The 11,714-nt window shown below is 44.1% G+C and overlaps 1 protein-coding gene across 1 annotated transcript in view; it reads left to right on the top strand.

The window, feature by feature from the left end:
• The first annotated feature begins 4,726 nt into the window (after positions 1 to 4,726).
• The window catches only part of agbl4 (AGBL carboxypeptidase 4), a 769,208-nt gene continuing 762,220 nt past the window's right edge, over positions 4,727 to 11,714 (top strand). The window contains exons 1-3 of the mRNA XM_078219206.1: positions 4,727 to 4,813; positions 4,900 to 4,994; positions 6,572 to 6,690. Coding sequence (XP_078075332.1) covers positions 4,727 to 4,813; positions 4,900 to 4,994; positions 6,572 to 6,690 — 301 coding nt within the window. The remainder of the gene's footprint in view (positions 4,814 to 4,899; positions 4,995 to 6,571; positions 6,691 to 11,714) is intronic.

Genomic DNA, 11,714 nt, shown 5'->3' with positions numbered 1-11,714 from the left:
GTTTGGAGGAGTGACTGCTTCTGAGTCAGATGATGAGCCTCTGGAGTTGCCTGTGAAGCGGCAGAAGCTGGATATCCAGCTTCTGTGGAGATTTGGTGGATCTACCAGAGGGGTTGCATGCTTGCTCTGACTGGTATTATCCATCCAAGCCATGTGCACTGTGATCACCCACTCTTCAGAGTGCCAAGCTTTTACCATCGACATGCTAGTGACTGTCCTAGAGGGGCAAGCAGAGCATATTGCAGGCACAGATTATATTGGGCATTTATGATGGGGCAACATCTCCTTCCATTCGCCATTCACATAGTCCTCAAACAGTGCTATGGTAACAGAAGCTCATCCTGCAACTCAGCAAGAGTCTTCTAAATGTGGTGGGTTGCCCACAATTTCAGCCGCACAGAGGACGTCCACCAAAATCACCCAGGGAAAGAGAAGTAGCAGGTCAGCCTATCTCCGCTGCAGCTGCAACTGAGAGAGGGGGGAGTACTAAGGAATGCGTTAGGATAACTCCTCAATAATCACCAAGTGGGTCTTGTCGTTGATCTCATAATTGCTATTTAAATAAACCCTGACTTAATTATTTCTCATACAGAGATTTTTTTGATGTGGAATTGCCGGGGTTGGACTGAGGTAGGCACAGTAAGAAGTCTTACAACACCAGGTTAAAGTCCAACAGGTTTATTTGTTAGCGCGAGCTTTCGGAGTGCTGCCCCTTCATCAGGTGAGTGGAGGATTGGGTACACAAACAGGGTATATATAGACACAGACTCAATTTACAAGATAATGGTTAAAATGCGAGTCTTAACAGGTAATCATGTCTTTACAGGTGCAGACAATGCGATTGGAGAGAGGGCTAAGTACAGGTTAAAGAGGTGTGAATTGTCTCAAGCCAGGACAGTTAGTGAGATTTTGCAAGCCCAGGCAAGTCGTGAGGGTTACAGATAGTGTGACATGAACCCAAGATCCCCGTTGAGGTCATCCTCATGTGTGCGTAACTTGGCTATCAGTTTCTGCTTGGCGATTCAGTGTTGTCGTGTGTTGTGAAGGCCGCCTTGGAAAACACTTACCTGAAGTTCAGAGGCTGAATGCCCGTGACTGCTGAAGCGTTTCCCGACCGGAAGGGAACACTCCTGCCTGGTGATTGTCGAGCGGTGTCCGTTCATCCCATGGTACATTGGGGAGACGTCTGCATGGTCTCCCCAATGTACCATGCCTCTGGACATCCGTTCTTCTGAGGAGGTCGCTGCGATTTTTCGCTGTGGCGCGTTGGAACTGTCGATCGATAAGTTGAGCGTCATATCCTGTTCTTGTCGAGTGCCATATCCTGTGAACAGAAGACAAATATGGGACATGGTGGACAGAGTACCCTTCATCATCCAGTACTTCCCCGGAGCGGAGAAACTATGACATCTTCTCCGGAGCCTTCAACATGTCATCGCTGAAGACTAACATCTCGCCAAGGCCATCCCCACACCCCCACTCCTTGCCTTCAAACATCTGCACAGCCCCTAACAGACCATTGTCCGCAGCAAACTACCCAGCCTTCAGGAGAACAGTGACCACGACACCACACAACCCTGCCACAGCAACCTCTGCAAGACCTGCCAGATCATCGACATGGGTGCCATTATCTCAAGTGAGAACACCATCCATCAGATACACGGTACATACTCATGCGACTCGGCCAACATTGTGTACTGATACACTGCAGGAAAGGGTGTCTCGAGGCATGGTACATCAGCGAGACAATGCAGATTCTATGACAACGGATGAATGGACACCGCTCGACAATCACCAGCAAGAATGTTCTCTTCCTGTCGGGGAACACTTCAGCAGTCAAGGGCATTCAGCCTCTGAACTTTGGGTAAGCATTCTCTAGGGCGGCCTTCACGGCACACGACAACGCAGAATTGTTGAGCAGAAACTGATAGTTCCGCACACATGAGGGTGGCCTCAAATGGGATCTTGGATTTATGTCACACTATCTGTAACCCTCACGACTTGCCTGGGCTTGCAAAATCTCACTAACTGTCCTGGCTTGAGACAATGCGCACCTCTTTAACCTGTGCTTAACCCTCTCTCCACTCACATTGTCTGTACCAGTAAAGACTTGATTACCTGTTAAGACCATTATCTTGTAATTGAGTCTGTGTCTATATATGCCCTGTTTGTGAACCCAATCCTCCACTCACCTGATAAAAGGGCAGCACTCCGAAAGCTCGTGCTACCAAATAAACCTGTTGGACTTTAACCTGGTGTTGTGAGATTTCTGACAGAGATTATTTTACTATGTTATTGCGGTTAAACCTCTTTAGGGAGTTAGACATTAAATGTCATGATTTGAGGCAGGATAGGATGCTTCGATTGTCAATAACCAGACAGGGTAAGTGTGTCGACAGGATGGTGACAAGTCTCTCATTCCACACAGAATAAAGTTTGAACAATGCTGTGCTCGCACCTTTGAAGCTGGAACTTCATAAACTATCAAAACCTCTGCTTTACCAAGGCATAGTAAGAAGTCTCACAACACCAGGTTAAAGTCCAACAGGTTTATTTGGTAGCACAAGCCACAAGCTTTCAGAGCACTGCCCCTTCATCAGATGAGTGGGAGTTGTGTTCACAAACAGAGCACATATAGACACACACTCAATTTACAAGATAATGGTTGGAATGCGAGTCTTTACAGGTAATCCAGTCTTAAAGGTACAAACAATGTGAGTGGAGAGAGGGTTAAGCACAGGTTAAAGAGATGTGTATTGTCTCCAGCCAGGACAGGTTAGTGAGATTTTGCAAGCCTAGGCAAGTCATGTGGGTTACAGATAGTGTGACATGAACCCAAGATCCCAGTTGAGGCCATCCTCGTGTGTGGAACTTGGCTGTCAGTTTCTGCTCAGCGATTCTGCGTTGTCGTGTGTCGTGAAGGCTGCCTTGGAGAACGAGATCAGAGGCTGAATGCCCGTGACTGCTTAAGTGTTCCCCAGCAGGAAGAGAACACTCCTGCCTGGTGATTGTTGAGGGGTGTTCATTCATCCGTTGTCGTAGTGTCTGCATGGTCACCCCAATGTACCATGCCTTGGGACATCCTTTCCTGCAGCGTAGACAACATTGGCCGTGTTGCAAGAGTATGTACCGTGTTCCTGGTGGATGGTGTTCTCATGTGAGATGTTGCCATCCATGTCGATGACCCAATGCCCTCATAAGAACAGGATATGGCGCTCGACTCATTGATCAACAGTTCCGATGTGCCACAGCGGAAAATCGCACAGACCTCCTCAGAAGACAAACATGGGACACGGCGGACAGAGTACCCTTCGTCGTCCAGTACTTCCCCGGAGCGGAGAAACTACGACATCTTCTCCGGAGCCTTCAACATGTCATCGATGAAGACGAACATCTCCCCAAGGCCATCCCCACACCCCCACTTCTTGCCTTCAAACAACCGCACAACCTCAAACAGACCATTGTCCGCGGCAAACTACCCAGCCTTCAGGAGAACAGTGACCACGACACCACACAACCCTGCCACAGCAACCTCTGCAAGACGTGCTGGATCATCGACATGGATGCCATCATCTCACGTGAGAACACCATCCACCAGGTACACGGTACATACTCTTGCACCTTGGCCAACATTGTCTACCTGATACGCTGCAGGAAAGGATGTCCCGAGGCATGGTACATTGGGGAGACCATGCAGACGCTATGACAACGGATGAATGAACACTGCTCAACAATTACCAGGCAGGAGTGTTCTCTTCCTGTTGGGGAACACTTAAGCAGTCACGGGCATTCAGTCTCTGATCTTTGGGTAAGCATTCTCCAAGGCGGCCTTCACGACACACGACAACGCAGAATCGTTGAGCAGAAACTGGTAGCCAAGTTCCGCACACATGAGGACAGCCTCAACCGGGACCTTGGGTTCATGTCACACTATCTGTAACCCCCACGACTTGCCTGGGCTTGCAAAATCTCACGAACTGTCCTAGCTGGAGACAATACAGATCTCTTTAACCTGTGCTTAACCCTCTCTCCGCTCACGTTGTCTGTACCTTTAAGACTTGATTACCTGTAAAGACTCGCATTCCAACCATTATCTTGTAAATTGAGTTTGTGTCTATATATGCCCTGTTTGTGAACACAACTCCCACTCACCTGATGAAGGGCAGTGCTCCGAAAGCTTGTGGCTTGTGCTACCAAATAAACCTGTTGGACTTTAACCTGGTATTGGGAGACTTCTTACTGTGCTTACCCCAGTCCAACGCTGGCATCTCCACATCATGGTTACCAAGGCATCCCTGACGTGATGGTTATCCATGCAGTCACATCCAGGGTTTTCTACCTGAACGTCGCCATGGTCCCTCACATCGCCCTCATCCTCTTCCTCAGATGAATGGCCCCTATCTGCTGTCCCCTCTTAAGGGCATTTCTCTCTTTGAATATTGAGACTATAGAGGGCACAGCACACCATGACCTTGAGGGACACACATGGAATATACTGCAATGCCCCATCTGATCTGTCAAGGCAACCAAACCTAATTTTTAATAGTCCCCTTGGCCCTGGTGCTTTCATGGCTGTCATTGTAGCTCCTCTCTGTGTTTGTTTTGGGTGCCCTCACAGGAGTCATGAGCCATCTCAATCAAGTAACCCTTGTCACCCAGGAGCTATCCATCCTTCTGCCCCATTCAGGATATCAGAACCGCTGAATAGGTCTGGCAGCTGTGAGTCATGCAGAATGAAGGAGTTGTGATTGCTGCCCAGGTTTTTGGTGTATTCCTGCATTTTGCATCAGTGATGATCGCAGACCAGCTGGATGTTCAATGAGCGGAAGCTCTTTCTGTAAAGAAAGGAGCAGGTTTCTCTCGTTGGAGCCTTTATGGTATCGTGTATCATTGACTTAGAATCGAGTATCATTGACTCTGGCTGTCCATTATGAAAGAAATGTAATTTCATGCCCTTGTGAACATAACTTCAGAGAAAACCTTGATACACTAGAGTGCAACAGGCTGCATTATGCCACTGAGGTCGACACATGTTGCCTGAAAGGACTCTATCATGGAGAAGTTGAGCACAACAGTGTCTTTGGTAGCTATGGGCAGTTGGAAAAAATCGCCCCCACCAGCATGTCACAAAAGGATATGACTGTGGTTCTTGAGAACCTGAACTTTCTCTTGCATTGTGTCTTGGACATCTGTGGATATTTGAGTCTCTGCCTATATACTCGAGGGGTTACATAGGTCCTTCTGCCCCTCTGTTGGGGATTCATGATGGCTTCATCACCTTTTGGATCTGGCACAACTCTGCCACCTTCATGCACCATCTGGTCTATCCTGGACCTCCCATTGTGCTCTTCTTCCTTTCACCCTCATCCTCCTCATCCTTTCATCCTCACTGGAGGTTGTATTTCACATGGATCCCCATGTTGGGCCTAGTTTTAAGGCTAAGGTGATGGTCAAGGTCTAAATAGACCTCTCTGCAGGAGGAATAAAGCCTCTAAATAAGGTCAGTTAGAAAGACAAACTCTGCTTCTTGCATGAAACACTTCCAGCAGTCACTGAACTCTGAACTGTCAAACTAAAACCCGGGGTTCTGAACCTTTTAAACCTACCTAACAAGCTGCCTAATAAAATAAGAAACCCACCTGATATGAAACATGCTCTGCAAGTGTTTTTTTTGCCTGATTAATGATACTAAATACTCTATCAAAGATATTTGAATAATGCTAGTGGGTTCCCGATTTTTCACCCTGGCTGCTAGCCGTTCTATCCAGAACTAGCATGATGACATCAGGAACGCGACGCAACATTATCATGCCCAATAGTATTTCGGCGTGGGCACATAGTGCTCCTGTTTTCAGAGCGTATTATTCAGCCCATAAAGTAGTAGGTGCATAACATAAGTATATTTGGTGGAGAGCAGAGTCCTACTTCAAGGGGAACCTAATCCTAAATGGGTCTTTTGGATGAAGGTCATTGACGTTGTTGACAGGCCTGTTAGCATGTGATAGTGTTAATTCCCTTTTTTCTCTGGAGCGTCGATCTTGTTTGGTGATCTACAGTCAAGGGTTATGGGGGGCAGGCAGGAAAGTGGCATTTCGGCCCCAATCAGATCAACCATGTTTTTGCTGAATGGCAGAGCAGACTTGACCGGCCAAATGGCATACTATTTAATAATCTTATGATTACCCTTGGAAAATATGTGGATATTTAAGTGACATCATCAATGCCTAATTTTAATATATTTTACTACAAATTAGAAGGTGATTCTGGTGCCATTACAAAACCTGATTGGATTGCAGACTGGGTGGACAGAGGCACCTGGCTCAATGGATATGTCAAATTTTTCAGGACGACTATAACTACTTTTTGTCCATTAATCTGATGTAACCAATCAAAGTGTACTTTCTGATCATCTTTTCCATCACCTTGAAATAAAAAATATTTGTTACCCTTTTATGAATTGAAACACTATTTTCCAGTTGTTTGTTCATTAATGACAAATGTCAAAGTTTTCATCCCAGAAAATGATTGATTAATTATGTTTTGATTGAATGATTTTTGATTCCACAGGTAGTGAAAATGGAGGTGACGATGCGGTAGTTGGGAATGTTAGTAAGTTTCTCGTCATTCCCACTGGTTACACTGGGCATCCTAAGAAGGGGCATTTAATATTTGATGCCTGTTTCGAAAGTGGTAAGTCTGAAAATAGTACTGCTTCAAATCAAAACTTTGTATCATTTCTTCAGTCAGTATTCAGTTCATGTAGTATTAGGTCTGATAAGTTTTGCGTTAGCATAGAAAATGGACCGAATCTCATGTTGGGCGAATTGTAAATTATATTAAGTAATATCAAGTAATTTTTAAAAAAATGATTGGTTCAAACAAAGTTGACTGAATCTGATCCTGATGTTAAAGTTCACAAAATCTGTAAGATAATGCTATGACCCTATGAGGAGGGGTAAAAATGACTGCCCTATTCTACCACTCCAGATCTGACCGTAGCAAGGTTTTTTTTTAGCAGGATGTGCTTTACCAATACTGCAGAAGTCCCACTAGTTATGCTTTCAGATGACATGGAATTAGTCACGTTTTCTGAATTTAAATAAAGAACCAGATAAGTTTATTGAAACTATTTTCCAAATTAAAAAGAACTAGGTAAATTGCAACTATCATTCAACCTGACACACATTCTCTGGGCCCATGCGCACACTAGTACAAATGGTAGATTAAGAGGATAGGTTTAGAGTTTTTTACATTTCGCGAAGAAGATAAAACAAAGGGTACGTGATTAGTTGTCCTTTGGAAAGTCTTGATGTGGTGCAGCCATTTCTTTTCGTTGTCTTCCTGGTTGTGGTTGTATGGTGCAGATTTCCATGTTATCATAGAAATGATGTTTTATTCACAGAAGATCTCGGTTTGCATTAGAGTTCTCGGGATGATTACTTTGCAAATCGGGGTGCAATACTTTTGTGAGAGAGAGAGAATCCACACATTGGCAGCCTTTCAGTACAGCATTTTAATTTCTAATCTCTGAACTCTCTGGCTTGGCAAACAGTTCTAAGTTCCTTCTGGCTGTAGATTCCAGATGAATTTTATTGATCCATGTGTGCTTTGGTCATGTTTATTTTTTACAACATGTATTGTCAGAAACACTTGGAAAATTTCAGTTTGTATAAAAGCCAACGGGAGATGGGGTCTTTCACACTCCCCAGGGGGTTTGAATGCCTGTCCCTTTTCGTTTGATACAAATAACACAGACGCTCTAAGATTGGTATAGTACAGCAAGGTCATTTTCAAACAAATACACGTGGGAAGAGAGAGAAAAAAAGAAAATGACCAACAAAGTTGGTTTGGATTTTCATTGTATCCAGCGCCTCCCACCACACAAGTAAAAGAAGGATATATTGAAGGATGAGGAAATATCAGGATACAACCACAATTGGCTCAGTGGTGTACAACCAAGCTCATAGGAAAACGGTGACAGAGCCACAGAACCTGTGGAAAACCTTACAGGAGCAAACTGGACAATGCGGAGCCCAGAACCTAGGGTCCCAAACTTTATTTATTTATGTATGAATAATCACAAGAAGGCTTACATTAACATTGCAGTTAAGTTACTGTGAAAATCCCCTAGCCACCACACTCCAGCGCCTGTTCAGGTGCACGGAGGGAGAATTTAACATGCCCAATGCTTCTAACCAGCATGTCTTTCAGACTAAGGGAGGAAATCAGAGCACCCGGAGGAAACCCACGCAGACACAGGGAGAACGTGCAAACTCTGCACAGACAGTAACCCAAGCCGGGAATCGAACCCATGTCCCTGGCACTGTGAAACAGCGGTGCTAACCACCGTGCCACCCTCATTACATTACAGAATGTATCCGATTTAGCTCGAAGTATACAGGTCAAAAATTCCAATGGTATACATCCCAAAATGATTTTATGCCAATTCTGAATTGAAGGGGGCTAATTAATATCTATGAGCAAAGGATATTCTTCTGTGCTGCAAATGTTAGGATATTTGTACAGTCTTTTTCCATTCGCATTACTGATCTTTTTGACTGGGAGACCCTGTATCAGATGCAAACCGTCAAACTCTAAGGCCGTATCAAAGAGCATCTCAAACATTTTAAGAACATTATAGCAGTAGGCTTTAATTTTAACACGGCAAAAAAAATGCAGGTAATCCCCCACACCCACCTTGGATGGCTGGCATAATGGGGATATGGTGGGGTCAAACCTGTGCCACAAGCTTGGGGTAATATGCAGATGGTGCAATATCTTAAGCTGAGTTTCTTTTGTTCTATTACAAGCTGAAATTTTATTATTATTTCATGTGTCCTCATCAATATTCACCGTGAGGTCTCTCTCTCAAGACTGCAGCATGTCCACTGTATTATCACAGGATCTAGAGCACAGAGTGTCATAAAATTTACTAACTAAACGCCTGGGCTCCATAGATAGCAGGATTTTCTTCACTGCGGAAATCAGAAAGAAAAGTTGTCGTATTAAGGATAAAGCCCCTCAGTTGCAAATATCTAAAAAAGGAACATTTCAGAATATCATACTGTTGACATAGCTACTCAAAAGATTAACAGGGTAGCGTCATCAAATACATCCCCTAGTCTGCAGAGATGTCCATCCCCCCAGATATTGAAACTGTAATCCATAAGACTTGGTGGGAAATCCAGATTATCCTGAATTGAGGAAAGTGCAGAAGTTAAATTAGATCTTCCCTCCAACTTATGGACCATCCTCCATGCCTTTAGAGTATTAATAATAATAGAATTATCACACTTAACACAATCTTAGGATCCCAAAGTAATAAAAGTGACTGCAAGTACTGATCAGCTTCAACATCAAGCCTTATTTTGAAGGGGTAACCAAGAAGGTAGATGAGGGCAGTGCAGTTGATGTTGTCTACATGGACTTTAGCAAGGCTTTTGACAAGGTACCACATGGTATGTTGTTGCATAAGGTTAAATCTCATGGGATTCAGGGTGAGGTAGCTAAATGGATATAAAATTGGCTTGATGACAGAAGCCAGAGAGTGGTTGTAGAGGGCTGTTTTTCAAACTGGAGGCTCGTGACCAGCGGTGTGCCTCAGGGATCAGTGCTGGTCCACTGTTATTTGTCATTTATATTAATGATTTGGATGAGAAAATAGGAGGCATGGTTAGTAAGTTTGTAGATGACACTAAGATTAGTGACATCGTGGACAGTGAAGAAAGTAATCTCCGATTGCAACAGGATCTTGATCAATTGGGCCAGTGGGCTGACAAATGGCAGATGGAGTTTCATTTAGATAAATGCGAGGTGATGCATTTTGGTAGATTGAACCAGGGCAGGACTTACTCAGTTAATGGTAGGGCATTGGGGAGAGTTACAGAACAAAGAGATCTAGGGGTACAGGTTCATAGCTCCTTGAAAGTGGAGTCACAGGTAGACAGAGTGGTGAAGAAGGCATTCAGCATGCTTGGTTTCATTAGTCAGAACATTGAATACAGGAGTTGGGACGTCTTTTTGAAGTTGTACAAGATGTTGGTAAGGCCACACTTGGAATACTGTGTACAGTTTTGGTCACCCTATTATCGAAAGGATATTATTAAACTAGAAAGAATGCAGAAAATATTTACTAGAATGCTACCGGGACTTGATGGTTTGAGTTATAAGGAGAGGCTGGATAGACTGGGACTTTTTTCTCTGGAGCATAGAAGGCTGAGGGGTGATCTTATAGAGGTCTATAAAATAATGAGGGGCATAGATCAGCTGGATAGTCAATATCTTTTCCCAAAGGTAGGGGAGTCTAAAACTAGAGGGCATAGGTTTAAGGTGAGAGGGGAGAGATACAAAAGTGTCCATCTTTTCACACAGAGGGTGGTGATTGTCTGGAACAAGCTGCCAGAGGTAGTAGTAGAGGCGGGTACAATTTTGTCTTTTAAAAAGCATTTAGACAGTTACATGGGTAAAATGAGTATAGAGGGATATGGGCCAAATGCGGGCAATTGGGACTAGCTTAGGGGTTTAAAAAAAGGGCAGCATGGACAAGTTGGGCCGAAGGGCCTGTTTCCATGCTGTAAACCTCTATAACTCTATGACTCTATATGGAGGCAGGATCTCCCCTACCCCATTCATGTATAAATCTAAGATGGGAAGCTAACTGGCACATCTTAATATTGGGCATTCCTAGGCCTTCCTTAGAACCAGACAAATGCAGCTGAGCCAACTTTAAACAAGGCTTCTTCTTATTGAACTAAATGACCCATAAATCTCTTCAATGACCTTAGCTGACAACGGGATAGGTTGCATTTGCAAAGGATAAAGTAGCCCACACAATGCATCCATCTTAATCAAGGCAATTCTACCCATCAGGAAATTGGTAAGAATGACCAACAATAAGTCCCGCTTAACAGAGGCCAGTAATGGAGGAAAGTTTGCCAAAAACCAGGGGTAATACGAATACCCAGATATGAAAACCCCAACTGGGACCGCCTAAAAGGAAAGCAAGAAGGAGGACGGTGTCTATCTCTTAACTTGCCCTGGGGCATAGCCTCTGATTTCACAAAGTTAACCTTACAACCCAAAAAAAGACTAAATCTAGCTACCATATCAATAATAGCGGGGACAGAGACACTCGGCTCAGAAACAACCAGCAACATATCATCCACATAAAGTGAATTTTGTGCTGCTTACCTCCATTGGGCAACCCATAAACCTGGGGTACATGTCTAATGGCCTCAACCAAAGTTTCAATAGCTAAAACAAAAAAAAAGGGAGATAGGGGACATCTCTGCCTATTCCCTCTCTGAAAGCCAAACTTCTCAGACCTTTAACTACTACCATTGGGTTCTTATAGAGTCCCCTCTTAATCCAAACTTATGCAACGTAATGGAACAAAGAATTCCATTCTACCCTATTGAAGGCTTTTTCGACATCCAGGGAGATCACCAACTCATCCAAAGCATGCTCTTGGAAGACTTGATAATATTCAGCAATCTCTGAACACTATTGCATGAGTTAATAAACCCAGTCTGATCACTCTGGATAATCACAAGAAGGATTTTCTCCAGGCACGTTGCTAGAACCTTAGACATCACTTTCAAATCAACTTTCAATAAAGAAATGGATCTGGAAGAAGTACACTGTCCGGTTTCATGATTAAAGACATATTCGCCGCCTCAAGCGACTGTGGTAGCAGCCCTTTACCAAATGAGTGA

The sequence above is a fragment of the Mustelus asterias genome, chromosome 8 (assembly GCF_964213995.1).
Source record: "Mustelus asterias chromosome 8, sMusAst1.hap1.1, whole genome shotgun sequence".
NCBI lineage: Eukaryota > Metazoa > Chordata > Chondrichthyes > Carcharhiniformes > Triakidae > Mustelus > Mustelus asterias.
The sequence above is the reverse complement of the archived record's forward strand: the minus strand, read 5'-3'. Positions and strand labels throughout refer to the sequence as shown.